Source organism: Rana temporaria, chromosome 1 (assembly GCF_905171775.1).
Source record: "Rana temporaria chromosome 1, aRanTem1.1, whole genome shotgun sequence".
In the NCBI taxonomy this organism is placed as follows: domain Eukaryota; kingdom Metazoa; phylum Chordata; class Amphibia; order Anura; family Ranidae; genus Rana; species Rana temporaria.
Genome location: NC_053489.1, coordinates 335621547 through 335637603, shown reverse-complemented (window position 1 = coordinate 335637603; position 16057 = coordinate 335621547). Strand labels below are relative to the sequence as shown.

At 45.0% G+C, this 16057-nt stretch overlaps 1 protein-coding gene across 1 annotated transcript in view; it reads left to right on the top strand.

Annotated features, from left to right (window-relative positions):
• Nucleotides 1–16057, top strand: part of CORO2A (coronin 2A) — a 145359-nt gene that overhangs the window by 87775 nt on the left and 41527 nt on the right. Inside the window, 2 exon segments of the mRNA XM_040361132.1 lie at nt 11017–11166; nt 13465–13644. Of these exon segments, the coding sequence (XP_040217066.1) occupies nt 11017–11166; nt 13465–13644 (330 nt within the window).

Genomic DNA, 16057 nt, shown 5'->3' with positions numbered 1-16057 from the left:
TAGGCCGTGGCGTTTAAATTATACTCCGTTGGTACTAAGGGGCCCAAAGTGTGCCAAGAAATTATCTCTCGCACCAATTCACCATCAACCTGAACTGTTTATACAAGGCAGGATGGATTCATGCTTTCATGTTGTTTACACCAATTCTAACCCTACCATCTGAATGCCAAAGCTGAAATCGAGACTCATCAGACCAAGGCTTTTCCAATCTTCTATTGTTTAATTTTGGTAAACCTATGCAAATTGTAGCCTCAGTTTCCTGTTCTTGGCTGACTGGAGTGGCACCTGGTGTGGTCTTCTGCTGCTGTAGCCCAGCTGCTGGCTCGATGTGTTGTGCATTCAGAGATGGTATTCTGCATACATTGGTTGTAAGCGTTACCTTTTTATCATCTCGAATCAGTATGCCCATACTCTGACCTGAACAACTCCTGCACACTGAATATTTTCCCTTTTCCCTTTTTTGGACCATTCTTTATAAACCCGAGAGAAGGTTGTGCATGAAAATCCAAGTAGATCAGCAGTCTTTTAAATGCCCAGACCAGCCTGTCTTGCACCAACAACCATGCCACCATGTTCAAAGTCACTAAAATCCCCTTTCTTCCCCATGACATTCTGATGTTCTGCTTTAAATTCATCAAGTTGTCTTCACCACGTCTGCATAGATGCCTAAATGCATTGCATTGCTGCTATGTGACTGGCTGATTAGAAATTTGTATTACCTAGCAATTGAGCAGGTGTACCAAAAAAAAAAAAAAAAAAGTGACCTGTGAGTGTACATCTTACTTTGGAAAGGCAAAGATATTATTATAATATATTAAATATGTAACAGTACTTGGTGTATCTATAGTTCTTTTGTATATAGAGTAGAGAATGATTAAAACCCTTTTCAGATTTTTTTTTTGAAGGCTTTACTTTCACTTCCTGTCTTGAAGACACAACTTCAAGTCAAAGGGAATCCTTCCAAAATGAGAGAAGATCCCCTTAGGACTAGTGATGGGCTTGTGTTTTGCTTCAGAATGGCTTTTCTTTTCATGCAAGACTCGAAGAATGCAAGAATTGGATGGTAGCAGGTCAGAAGGAGGTCAACTGCACCTGTCAGTTGACTCTGAATGATCTCCAAAGCATCTGTAGTACTCACCCCCAGTGGGGGTGTCGTTTTAGAAATGATTGCTGAGTAATTTGAAAATGTAGAGGAAATGCAAGTGTTCACAGGATTCTCCAAAATAATCAATAAAAGGGCAATTTTCCAGCACAAATCCTTATAGCTGCAGGCATACACTATAGTCCCAAACACAGATCTTATTCACAATGTCATAGAAGATGTCTGCCACCCATTTTCCTCAGGTAGATCCTCGGTGAGGGAGACGAAAGATACTTCTGCAGACCAGGACTTCAGGACAGTGCCCTCCAGAAAAAAAATCTATTACTAATCTTCTCCAGACCTGCCGCTCAGCACCTGCTAAGGTCCAGACTGTGTTCTTGTCTCACTAACTATCTCCCAGGGGCAGCAGCCCCAAGAGAACTGGAACCCACCCTGGAGAGGAAATAAAACTCTCTGGAAAGACCTCCCAAACATTTAACACCCTCCCCCAGCCACCTCCTTCCAGGGATTGGCTGAGACTAGATAAATATTTCTTCTGGGAATTTGACACTTCCTGTCATATTCTGGAAGCTTCTCTCAGAAGCAGGTTAGATAAATCGAACACCTAGCTGGGAAAATCTGACCAGGATAAAACAATAGATTACTGCTCCACTGACTACAGTAAAGGCAAAAATGAAATTTAACCTAATAGACTAACTAAAGGAGGATGCTACACATCTCAAAGTGATATCAAAAGCACCCTGCATTTGACAGCCGAAGACAGTTGACAAAGGTCCCTAAATTGTTGTCACTATAACAGGTGCCAACATTAAAAGATTTCCCCCCACCTCCAGTTCCCATCCCTTTCTGTCCCAATGACAAAAGTGAGTAGGAAGAAATTGGGTAAATCACCCTGTCCTAATAATAATGTTGTCAACTTGGCAGGAAGAATTTAAACTAAGGACTAGTAGGTTGGGCTTTAAAGGCACACGGTACAAAATGGTATGAAAAACTAGAAAAGGTTTTTATTCTTGATATAGAAATATCATAAAAGCAGTTATAGATATAAAATCACAAATGAAATTCGATTAATAACTGGTTCCACACACAAGGTTCACATTCATTGTATAGTTCTAACATAAAAAGCTTCAAACAATAAGACAAAATCATGAGTTAGGTTATATCACAAGTGACCAGGTGGTTTATCCAGAGGAACAGGAGGGCTTGCTCGACAGGCTAAGGCAGCCAGGCACGGCTAAGCAGATGGGTAGATCTGCCTTGATGATTGCCAAACTGGTACCACCTAATACCAGGGATACACAGAGCTATACACTGGAGTGAATCATTAAGGACTTTCATTGCCAACATTTGTTAACCTCTCCATGTTATGGACTGCAGTTACCTAGTTTGGCAATCATCAAGGCAGATCTACCCATCTGCTTAGCCGTGCCTGGCTGATTACCTTGTGTATATATCTCTCTGTGTGAATACATCCCTGGATTAGGTACTCTGTCTATTGCTTACCAGCAATCTACTGCCATACCATGTTATGCAACTTTATTTTTTAATCTATGATTTCACTTTCCTAATTGGTTGAAGTACTTTCCCTTTGTGGATCATAACCAACTTTAGGCCAATACTTGACCGTTCGTTGATTATCACCAACACGGGTTATTTTTTAAATGAGATATCTATGCTCCTGAGGAAGCGCTAACCCCAAAAGCGCGCAACATGTCGAGCAAGCCCTCCTGTTCCTCTGGATAAACCACCTGGTCACTTGTGATATAACCTTACTCGTGATTTTGTTTTATTGTTTGAAGCTTTTTATGTTAGAACTATACAATGAATGTGAACATTGTGTGTGGAACCAGTTATTAATCTAATTTCATTTGTGATTTTATATCTATAACTGCTTTTATGATATTTCTATATCAAGAATAAAAACCTTTTCTAGTTTTTCATACCATTTTGTACCGTGTGCCTTTTAAAGCCCAACCTACTAGTCCTTAGTTTAAATTCTACATTATCGGGGCGGTGGCACACTAATTACCAGTGCATCTGTAGTATCACCATACGACTGCTGCACATTAAATTAGGCCTTTATTCTTTCAAACTTGGCAGGAAGTGTGGAAGACAACAGGGGCACAAAATGTTACGGAACCATGAACCAGACGTACAACAAGAGATAAGTGAAAATAAGAAGGCTTTATTGAAAATCAAGCTGTAAAGCAAAAGTCCAAACGGATGGTCAAACAGAGTCTTGCGAAGCCAGAGGTCAGGAACCAGAAGGGTAGTCGGACGAAGCCAGGATCAGGAACCAGCAGGGAAGTCAGACGAAGCCAGGATCGGAACCAGAAGCAGCAGCAGTCTTAGAAGCATGTGAACACAGGAGGACCAAGCAAGGAACTGAAGCCACAGACCTCCTCTATATATGAGCCAGGCATCCAGCTCCTCCCAGTGGGAAGGAGGAGCCACAGGGTGGGAGGCTACAAGAGTCCCAGAAACCAAGATGGCCGCCAGCACATGTCAAACGAAGGAGACAGGAGAGAGGTAAGACCATGACAGTACCTCCCCCTCAAGGGCCCCTCCTCCGCGGTGCAAAAAACGGTTTCTGAGGGAAACGTGCGTGGAAGGCTCGGAGCAAGGCAGGAGCATGGACATCTGCGGAGGGAACCCAGGAACGCTCCTCTGGACCGTAACCACGCCAGTGGACCAAAAACTGCACCCGACCGCGGACCAGGCGTGAGTCCAGGATATTGCTCACCTCATACTCCTCATGATTGCCCACTTGGACCGGACGAGGCCGAGGAAGTGAAGCGATTGCATACCAGTGGCTTCAACAGGGAGACATGAAACACGTTGGAGATCCGCATGCCAGGAGGAAGCGCAAGGGCATAGGCTTACCGGGTTTACCCTGCGAAGCACTCGGAAGGGACCAACAACAGCGAGGAGCCAGCTTGGGAGTGGGCACTCGAAGGTTGAGGTTGCGAGTGGACAACCATACACGGTCTCCGACCTGGTAGGAAGGAGCAGGCGCTCGTCTGCGATCAGCCTGGAGTTTCTGGCGCTGCGCAGAGACCTCAAGGGACTTCTGGATCTGTATCCAAGAGGCGCGTAGGACGGAAAGGTGATCCTCCACAGCCGGAATATCCTGGGAGAGAATGCCTCCGGTAACACAGCAGGTTGGAACCCATAATTGGCCAAGAAGGGAGACGTCCCAGAGGAAGAGTTCACCGCCGTGTTCCTGGCAAACTCAGCCCAAGGCAGGAGATCAACCCAATTGTCCTGGTGATCGGAGACCTAGCAACGAAGGAATTGCTCCAATGCCTGATTGGATCGTTCTGCGGCCCCATTGGACTGAGGGTGGTAGGCCGAGGAGAAGGAGAGATGAATCCCCAACTGGGAGCAAAAGGCGCACCAGAACCTGGACACAAACTGACTCCCCCGATCCGACACTATCTCCTTGGGCAAACCGTGCAATCGGAAGACCTCCCAGGCAAAAATCGTGGCCAACTCTTGTGCAGAGGGTAACTTCTTGAGAGGAACACAGTGGCACATTTTGGAAAACCGATCCACAATCATCAGAATGACCGTATAGGCCTCGGGATGCAGGGAGGTCCACAATGAAATCCATCCCCAGGTGTGACCATGGGCGCTCCCCGGTGGCTATGGGTTGCAGCAGGCCCAACGGAAGGTGCCAAGGGGACTTACTTTGGGCACAAACGGAGCATGCCGCTACATATGCGGCGATGTCGGAACGTAGGGAAGGCCACCAGAACAGACGTGAAATAGCCCAGGACAGCTGATTCTTACCAGGATGCCCCGCGGTCTTGGAGTTATGGTAGGTTCGCAACAACCGAGTGCGCAACTCCTCAGGCACAAAACATCTGCCGTAGGGTCTCCCAGAGGGAGCACCAGATTGAGCCGCCAAAATCTGCTCACCAAGGGGAGAGGTCAGGCTGGTGCGAATGGCGGCCAGGATCTGATTCGGCGGTATGACCGAAGTCGGTATAGATTCCTCCCTGGACAGCTCGGAGTACTGCCGTGATAAGGCATCCGCCCTGATGTTCTTGGAACCGGGTAGGTAGGAGACCACATAATTAAAACGTGACAAGAACAGAGCCCATCTGGCCTGACGTGGTGTCAATCTCTTGGCCTCAGAAAGGTAGGTCAGATTCTTGTGGTCCGTCAGGATGAGAACCGGAACCACCGAGCCCTCGAGCAAGTGCCTCCACTCCTTGAGAGCCTGCACTATGGCCAATAACTCCCTGTCACCAATCTGATAGTTGCACTCCGCGGGTGACAGTTTCCGGGAGTAAAACCCACAAGGAAGCAGCGGACCCTCTGGTGTTCTACGCTGAGACAGAAGGGCGCCTACTCCCGTCTCAGACGCGTCCACCTCGAGGACAAAGGGCAACCCAGGGTTGGGATGAGACAGAATCGGAGCCGACACAAAGGCGGACTTTAGGGCCTCAAAAGCCCGGATGGCCTCGAGCGGCCAGACCTGGGAATTACTGCCCTTCCTGGTCAGATCCGTGAGAGGCTTGGCTAGCACGGAGAAGTCCCTGATGAACTTCCGATAATAATTGGCGAAGCCCAAAAAGCGCTGCAAGGAACGAAGACCACTGGGCTGAGGCCACTGTAAGACAGCCGAAACCTTCTCAGGGTCCATGGAGAACCCCTCAGCGGAAATGATGTAACCTAAGAAGGTTACCTGGGATGGGTGAAATTCGCATTTCTCGAGCTTACCGAACAGCTTGTTCTCTCGTAACCGTTGCAACACTCGCTTGACATCAAGAATGTGGGCCTCCATGGATTCGGAGTATACCAAGATGTCATCCAAATAGACCACCACACACTGCTGCAACAGGTCACGGAAAACATCGTTGATGAATTCCTGAAAGACTGCGGGCGCATTGCACAATCCAAAGGGCATAACCAAGGATTCATAATGACCGGTCCTGGTGTTAAACGCGGTCTTCCACTCATCGCCCGCCTTGATCCTTACCAGGTTATATGCCGCCCTTAGGTCGAGTTTGGTAAAGACCGTGGCCCCCTTAAGGCGATCGAACAGCTCGGAAATCAAGGGTATCGGGTAAGCGTTTTTGATCGTGATGCGATTAAGGCCCCTGTAATCGATGCAAGGCCTCAACTCACCGCCCTTCTTTTTCACAAAGAAAAATCCAGCCCCTGCCGGGGACGAGGATTTGCGAATGTGACCACGGGACAGCGCCTCCATCACATACTCCTCCATGGCCTCATTCTCCGCAACCGACAGTGGATAGACCCTGCCGCGAGGAGGAACGGCACCAGGTTGTAACTCTATGGCACAATCATATGGGCGGTGCGGAGGTAGGGCAACTGCGCGTACCTTATCGAATACATCCCGGTACTCCTCGTATTCAGGAGGCAACAGAGAGTCCGAGGAAGTACACAGCAACTTGACAGGCCCATGGATGCACTTGCCCCACACTGTGGTGACCATGAGAGGATCTCGGCCGATCTCCAGTCGAAAGTCGGATTATGCTTCTGGAGCCAGGGGTACCCCAAGACCACCGAGTAGTGTGGAGACGAAATAACTTGGAAGCAGACCGACTCTCTGTGAACGGCACCAATGGCTATCCCCACTGGAAGGGGTCTCATGAGTCAACGTGTGACGGCTGGAGGGGTCTGCCGTCTATCGCCTCTAGAGCCAGCGGGGAACCTCGAGCCTGTAGAGGAATGGAATTGGCGGCAGCGAACTCACTATCAATGAAAAAACCACCAGCACCAGAGTCCACCAACGCCTGGGTCGTCACTGAGCCCCCGACCCAGGAGAGGACAACAGTGATCAGTGGTTTATCAACACGGGAAACCGGGGACGAGGAGACTCCACCCAAGATCTGCCCCCGACAGGATCTCAGGTGCGAGTGTTTCCCGGACGGTTCGGACATGCCAACCGAAAATGCCCACCGAGACCACAGTACATGCATCGGCCCTCGCGTCTCCGGAGTACCCTCTCCCCCTCGGACAGGCGAGCAAACCCCAGCTGCATGGGTTCACCCCCAGACAAGTCAACACCAGGAGGCGTGGGAGGAGAGGGAGGCACGGGTGGGACAGCAAACGTAGGCGCCAAACTGTTAGGAGGCCTCCGCAGGCTCTCCTTAAAGGAAGGTCTCTCCCGGAGTCTGGTGTCAATCAAAATCAGGAAAGAAATAAGAGCCTCGAGCTCCACTGGTAGGTCCTTAGCTGCAACCTCATCCTTCAAGGCATCCGAGAGACCATGAGAGAAAGCAGCGACCAGAGCCTCATTATTCCAGCCTACCTCTGCTGCCAGGGTACGAAACTCAATGGCGTATTCGGCTACGGATCGTGAACCCTGTCTGACGGACATAAGGAGCTTCGCAGCAGAGGCGGCGCGAGCCGGCACATCGAATACCTTCCGAAGAGAAGCAACAAAACCGGAAAACTCGGCAACCACCGGATTGTTGTTCTCCCATAAAGGGCTGGCCCAGGCCAAGGCCTTGTCCGAGAGCAGCGAGATCAAGAACCCCACCTTTGATCTCTCAGTGGGAAAGGCATGTGGCAGCAACTCTAAATAAATGCCCACCTGGTTAAGGAAACCTCGGCACTGAGTTGGCTCTCCCCCAAATCGCTGTGGAAGGGGGGCAGAACCGGTCATACCCCGAAACACCGCAGGCGCAACAACAGGTGTCGGGGTAGGCTCTGGCGCAACAACCGGAGCGGCAGTAGGAGCGGGCCCAGGAGCGACAACCGACCCATCGGCAACGGGAGCGAAATGAGCCGTGCGTTCAAGCAGGGTTTGCAACGCCACGGCGAACTGACCCAACAGGGACTCCAGCTGATCAAGTCTGGCAACCAGCGTGGGTAGCGAGGATGGCTCTGTACCGTCAAAATTCATGGCTTGGTCCTAATGTTACGGAACCATGAACCAGACGTACAACAAGAGATAAGTGAAAATAGGAAGGCTTTATTGAAAATCAAGCTGTAAAGCAAAAGTCCAAACGGATGGTCAAACAGAGTCTTGCGAAGCCAGAGGTCAGGAACCAGAAGGGTAGTCGGACGAAGCCAGGATCAGGAACCAGCAGGGAAGTCAGACGAAGCCAGGATCAGGAACCAGCAGGGAAGTCAGACGAAGCCAGGATCAGGAACCAGCAGGGAAGTCAGACGAAGCCAGGATCGGAACCAGAAGCAGCAGCAGTCTTAGAAGCATGTGAACACAGGAGGACCAAGCAAGGAACTGAAGCCACAGACCTCCTCTATATATGAGCCAGGCATCCAGCTCCTCCCAGTGGGAAGGAGGAGCCGCAGGGTGGGAGGCTACAAGAGTCCCAGAAACCAAGATGGCCGCCAGCACATGTCAAACGAAGGAGACAGGAGAGAGGTAAGACCATGACACAAACGGAATCTATGGAAGGTTCAAATTGCCCAAATTCTAATGGAAATGTTTTACAGTTGTCTGTGTCCCTTTTTGGAGAATTCTTTTCCTTTTCTGTCCTGGTGATACATTATCTCTGGGACAGTAATATGTATTCATATTTGTAAACCTGACAACAGATATCTGCACACCCATAGAAACCAGTAAAATTATACATTGCACTATATCACCTTTTTAACCAATTCTTGACTACATGAATACATTTCAGCAATGGCTTCATGCCTTTTCTAAAGGCGGGTCTCCATTTGACACCATTGGAGCATTTCTGTTTGTGTGTTAAAATGGCGACTCGTCTCCATTGAAAGCCTCTGTGACAGGGTAACAACTCAGGAGCACAATTGGTAGACAGTTACAGTTGTCGCACTAGAACGGAAAGTACCTGAACAAGGACCTTTCAGATCACAAGGTATTATAACGAAAGTTTCAGGTATATACTGTAAATATTAATTGGAACTTAAAAAATTACATTAAAGCGGAGGTCCGCCTAAAAAACAATTAAGTCAGCTGCAACAAATAATAAATGTAAACACTTATATTAGATTTGAGTAATTTTAATTATCTTATCTTGGGTGTTTAAAAATTATAATAATTTGTTGTACATATCACTTGCTGTATTCAACACTAACACTTTTCCTTCATTTTGAGGCAGTGCAATACATTCACATGTTACCTGTCTCTCACCATTCTCAAATAATGGTCATGGTTCTGTTTAAATGTTGATGTATTCTGTTATGGGAAAATTTGCAAAAAAAGCTTAGCAAAATGGCCACACAGACCTTCTCTTCACTATCTCTGTTCTGCTGAATCGGAAAAGTCTAATAACAGACCAAGGCCTCATGATCACCAATTACAGGTTTTTGTGACCAGAGTTCCTAAAGCCATACACAGTTTTTTTATTTTTTTTGTCTAGCCAGTCAACAGGTTCATCAGTCCACAAAAACACCTTTCCACTAGGGAATTGTATTCTGACCAGAATACACAGATCAGTGGCTGCAGCTTGTCAACAAAAGTTGAGTAAGTTAATCAGGAGAGGCCTCACACTGTTTGAAATTTAGGCAGCCTTTGCTCAACCAATCAAAACAAACCTTAACGCCGAAGTCCAGTTTTGCTAATTAAATGTGTTAATTAAACCATACATACTGTATCATCACAACTACTTGGTGTATCCAGGGGGATTAAACCTTGTTTTTGTCAATCAAGATTGGGCTTTCTTTGGGTAGTAAATGTAATTGATATTTTCTGCTTTTTTTTTTTTTTTTTTTTTTTTGTGAAAGGTTAACTGTCCCAAAATGGTCGAGAAAATAATTTTTTAAACTTTAGTTTTATATTTTTATCCCATTACCATATACCACCCAAAAAAATGCTAAATTAATTTCCCCTACTCATGGCAATCATGACATTACCACATATGTGTGCGCTATTTGTTATTTGTACAAAGTGCATTTAGCAGCGTTCACCACAGGTTGGCTGTGAAGAGAGCAACGAATAGCTGCGGCCACCTGCGATCTGTCATTAGAGTGAACAAGGCTTGTGACCACATCTAGCTGCTCAGAACTGTAGCAAGAATCTGAAGCATCAGCCTAAATTGCCCCAGTCTCACTGCTGTTGGTGTGTGATGGAGCATGCAGATGAACACGCATATGTGGTGCCCGGGATTAAAGCCCACTTCCCGGGTGCCGCATATATGTATTATATGGTCATAAACAGATTAAGATTTTTATCTTCAGTAACTGTTCAGTAGTTCAAATGATCACAGAATGTAAGTCTAAACTAGGAAGAGGAGGCAGAATTTATGGGTGCTGTTATGCTAAAATCACTTTCTCAACTTTCCATGTACTAAGCTATTTATTCCACCATCCAGTGAAAATATTGTTATTAATGCATCGATATGGCAACATCTCCTTAACATGCCAGTCCAACCAAAAACAGCAATAAGTGGACTGTAAAGGGAACTTGCAGCCAAGCTGTAGGCATTCAATGATTTACATATTATCGATGAGCACAAAATTTGTTTTCAAACAAGCTTGCACTAATCTCTATAGCTGCAGGCACTGTGGAGTCGTTCATCTCAAAGTTCATAGCAGAAGCACTAAAGTCCTTGAATAGGGAAACTCAGCCCACTCTATTATACACTCCCAGAAAGGATTTGGCAGAATACCAGCTATCTAATCTTCAAAGTAAACCTAGAGAAGGAGCTCTTGAAGCTGAGCAGCATCATTGGTAGAGCACTACAGATTACCAGTCAGGGTGGTTGGATAAAGGTGCAGGTTGTTTTATCATTTCAGTAAATTATATTTTCTGACTGTGTATATTGACTGGAGAAGCTGTAAATTTGCAAGATGGAGACCTAACTCTTCTAATTATTGGACAAAAGTAACATTTAAATGCTGGTTGGAGAATATTTCCCCTAACTTTGTTACTCAGAGGAACTGTTTAATTTTACTATTTAAAAAAAAATGGTGTAAAACCTTATTTTTCTATCCTGTTCTTTCAATAGGTAAAAATTTGGGACATTCCAAAGCCTTACTCAACCAAGAATATAACTAATGCCAGGAAAGAGCTTCTGGGTCATTCCAGGAGAGTTGGTCTTATTGAATGGCATCCCACAGCAAGCAATATTATTTTCAGCACTGCATATGATTATAAGGTAAGGATCTTTATGTTGCCGCAGGTTTGTTATTTCTCTTCTTTCTCTAGGGATGTTGGGATGGATTAGAGCAGTTCTGATTGGTCACGGCTTTCCCGTGCATCAGTTTTGTGTAGTTTTTTTCCAAGTAGCTACCATAACTACAGTGGAACTCTAGATTGCGAGTAACTCTCGGTTTACGAGGGTTTAGCAATACGAGCACTGTATTTTAAAATTATCCTAACTCGGTTTGCGAGTGTTGTCTCGCAAAATGAGCAGATTCAGGCCTAAGCGTGTGCAGTACCGCGTTTGGTCTGAGGTGGGGGACGATTAGAAATGCACGAAAGACCCGAGGACAGCTCGGGCTGACCTCGGCAGACCTCGGAGAAAGGGAGTCTTTCCGAGGTTTGCCGGGGTCAGCTGAACTGTCCTCGGGCCTTTTCGACGTTTCCAAGGCTCTCTCCGGCACCCACTCACCCCAGCTTCTGCGCATGAGGTAATTGCATGCCATTGAAGTCATGAATGCGGAACAAATTATTTTTGTTTCCATTGACTTCAATGGGGAAACTCTTTAATAGCTAGTACTTTGGATTACAAGCATTCTCCTGGAACGGATATGCTCGAATCCGGGGTTCCACTGTAGTACTTATTTTGGTATTTTGCACACTGTCATGTTGCTGACAGTTGATCTAAATGTCACCATAAATTGTCCAAATTCACATTTATTATTTTTTTTCTTGTTATGCATGTGCAGAAATGTTGCTTTTCTAACTGTATTTTTTAAGCTACAAAACGCTCTAACCTAAATAACAACAATGTTGGCATATACAAAATATGAAAAATAAATTGGTTCTAAAGCTAGTCATTTTCACCTTTTTATTGGCTTTGCCTGCATTAAGAAAAAAAAAGTCTTGCTAGCCATATCTTCCCCTCGCCACCATTTATACTTACCCAGGTCCCTATCTTGATTCAGCACTGTACCAATCTGTAGCGGGTGCTTGTCTGCGCTCCTCGGAGGGTGTGGTCGAGCCATTCTGTGTGTGTGTTTATAGATGCACACAGCCTGGCTTGGGAGTTGGCCCACAAGTGTGCCACGAAAGAAAGCAGGCTTCCTGTGGTGGCACACCAGAAGAGGGGTAGCTAGGAGCATTGGTGAGGTTCGGGGCTGCTCTATCTGGGCGCAATACAATTGCATAAAGCAGTAGGTACAAAATATATTTTTTTATTTTAAAATAAATCAAAAAATCCCTTACCGCTGCTTTAACGCGGTATTAAATCCTAAAAAACATACATTTAATTATATTGCTACTTACAAATTCTTAAATGTGTGGCTAGATTTTGTTTATTTTTTTAGTTTTTTTTTGCCGTTGATTTTCCACCTGGTGAGCCAGCCAGTAAATCTAGTATTTTTTCAACCTCTTTTAGACAAGACCATGATCGGCTTTTTATTCATTTATTGTAAAACCTTTATCCAAAAAGAAAAACAAACTGTTGCTGTAACTGCTTAAAAAGTGTTAACTGTTCCAGCTTTAATTTGTTGTCAAGTCCATCTAAATCTGCTAGTCCACCTGTAATGGCCGGGCCATAGACGGTTCAAAATTCGGCGGGTTCAGCAGGAAACCGTCAGAATTTCAATCCATCAGTGGGCAGGCTGTTTGTACTGAAGTTGACCCATTGTTCGACCTTCAGTAGTACTAGCCTGTTCGTTTTTCTCTCGCCTGATCACTGCCAGCGGCTATAAGCCATGAACAGTGATTATTGTATTCTGCTGCCGGTTAGCAAGGCCACAATAGTGCTGTGGGGAGGGATTCAGTGTTAATGGGGGAATCTAGCAATTTTCTTTGCTTCAACCTGTGTCTAAGGAAAGAAACTTGCATAATGCATGGCATACCTAACACTACCCTCTCCCCAAATTGGAAAATGCGTTGTACAAGGGGTTGCTCCATTGCTCTTCCATTCAGAGTGAGACATCCTAAGACAAGATGTGTGTTACTGACCAATCACCATGTGAAAATAAAGGTGAAAAAGCCTAAAAAGGATAATGAATGCAGCCACAATATTTGAGGATTGGGTAAGCTGCAATACTGTATATTCAATTTTTGTTTTGGGGCTTAATAACCGCTTTAAATCTGACAGGAGGTACAGTGTAGGTACCTTTAAGTCCCTGAACATACCTGCAGCAGCTTATTGCTATTTTGAGACCTCTTGCCCATTCTGAACAGAAAATATTTGAGACTTCCATGAAGTGTTGAAAAATAAAGCAAGTTATTTGTATTGTACAGTCTGCCTTGTTCATATAAAATATATTTCTTCTTGCAGATCATGATATGGAACCTTGACAATGATGATCCAGTAATTCATAGTCCGGTCAGGACAATAGAGTGTCATAAAGATGTAATTCTTTCCATGTCATTTAACACAAATGGAGGTCTTATGGCAACTTCTTGCAAAGACAGAAAAATTAGAATAATTGATCCCCATAATGGGCGTGTATTACAGGTTAGTATATTCACTGTCATGTGCTTTAGATTTAATGGTGACAGCAACTGTGTTTGGTTCATTGCACTGGTTACCTTTTTTACAATGCATCACAAAGAATGAGGGGCATTTTTATAAAACCCCTTTCCTACGGGGCGGACTCTGCCGAAGCCTACTTGGTCAGCATGGGATCTGTCCACTGATCCCCACTGAGCAGGCGGATTACTGGTCTGTTTCTGCTTCACCTATGCAGAGCGGACACAGACACAGCCCGCTCTCCTCTATGAGTGGTCAGATGTAAGCGAACTGGCTGTCCATTTACACCCGATCGGCCCAGATGGAGGGGAAAAATGTAGTGTCTTCTCTGGTCCGTCTGAAAAACAGACAGGTGGACCGATGGTGTGAAAGGGGTCTAAATGTTTTCACTTAAGACAGTGGTTCTCAACCCTCTAGCTCCGTGACCCCTTGATAACATTTTCCAAGTTGTGGGGACCCCTAACAGTAAAATTATTTGCGTGGTAAGACAAGTAATTTGTGCCCCTAACCCATAGACCTTTAGCGCTCCCTGAGTCCCTTCCACTCGTACAGTGTTAAAACCCCTTATGGTACATTTTAGGATGTACCACTCTGTCTCTTTGTTCTCCTTTCTTTCCCTTGTATCTCTCTATCCTAATTTTTTTCTTTACCCCATCCCTCTCTCTAGCTGTCTTTCTTGTTATCTCTTATTCTTTCTCTCTCTTTTTCTTGGTTCCTCCCCCTTTTCCTCTCCCTTCCATGTATTTTCTATTTTTATTCCTTCACTTACTTTTTGGTGGGAGCCACAGGAACAGCCCAGCTGGGCGGCCACAGGCTCTAAGGACAGCCCTACTGGGGGGCTGCAAAAGGCTGGGAGAGCGGTGTGGGCTTCAGGAACAGGCCAGGATTTGGTGACCCCCTGGCAAATCATCATTTGACCCCCCGGTTGAGAACCACTGACTTAAGATTCACACAGCTTTCTCCACTGAATGACACATCAGAAAAGCGTGCAACTCCTAGGTGGAAAACTGTGCGAATCGTGTAAAAACATTTATAAAACAACTCCCTAGTGAAACCTTTCTGTGTACTGCAAGGAACCCAGCTATATGTGACTTTAACTATCAGAAGTAATGTGTAATCAAATAATTACACACCAGTGTTGCCTTTTAAAAATGGCAAGTTCTCTGATGCAAGTGTTTTAAGGGGCATAAAATCTTGACCACTAACCTTTTAATGTCCTCCACCAGCAGCGCTATAATATACTCCATTAGCATGTCATGCAAATATTATTTGCTTGGCAGTCAATTTAAACTATCATTAACACTAAAATAACTCGCAAAGATGTGGAGCTACCAGAGATTATAGCGGTAAATACAGTGGATATAAAAAGTCTACACACCCCAGTTAAAATGTCAGGGCTCTGTCTTGTAAAAAAAATGACAGAGATGAATCATTTCATAATGTTTTTCACCTTTTAATGTGACCTATAAACTGTACAAATCAATTGAAAAAACAAACTGAAATCTTTTAGGGTGGGAAGTAAAAATAAAAAAATTAAATAATGTGGCTGCATAAGTGTGCACATCCTCTTATAACTGGGGATGTAGCTGTGTTCAGAAATTAAGCAATTAAGCATTCAAACACTATGTTAAATAAAGAGTTTGTACACACCTGACATATTTTAAAGTGCCTCTGATTAACCTCAAATAAAGTTCAGCTGGTTCTAGTAGGTCTTCCTGACATTTTTTTAAGCGCATCCTACTGCAAAAAGCCATGGTCCGCAGAGAGCTTCGAAAGCATCATTGTTAAAAGGTATCAGTCAGGAGAAGGGTACAAAAACATTTCCAAGGCATTAGATATACCATGGCACAAAATGAAGACAGTCACCATCAAGTGGAGGAAAATATGGCACAACAGTGACATTATCAAAGAACGGACCGTCCCTCCAAAATTGATGGAAAAAAAGGAGAAGAAAACTTTCCAAGAGGCCTACAGCAACATTAAAGAAGCTGCAGGAATATCTGACAAGACTGGCTGTGTGGTACATGTGACAACAATCTCCCATATTCTTCATATGTCTAGGCTATGGGGTAGAGTGGCAAGATGGGAGCCTTTTCATACAAAGAAAAACATCCAAGCCTGGCTGAATTTTACAAAAACGCATCTGAAGTCTCCCAAAATCACGTGGGAAAATGTGTTCTGGTCTAAAGATTAAACCAAGGGTTGAACTTTTTGGCCATACTTAAAAAAAATATGTTTGGCGCAAAAACACTGCATATCACCAAAAACGCCATATTAACAGTAAAGCATGGTGGTGGCAGCATCATGCTTTGGGGCTGTTTTTCTTCAGTTGGAACAGGGGCCATAGTCAAGGTAGAGGGTATTATGAACAGATCCAAATACCACTCAATATTGGCAC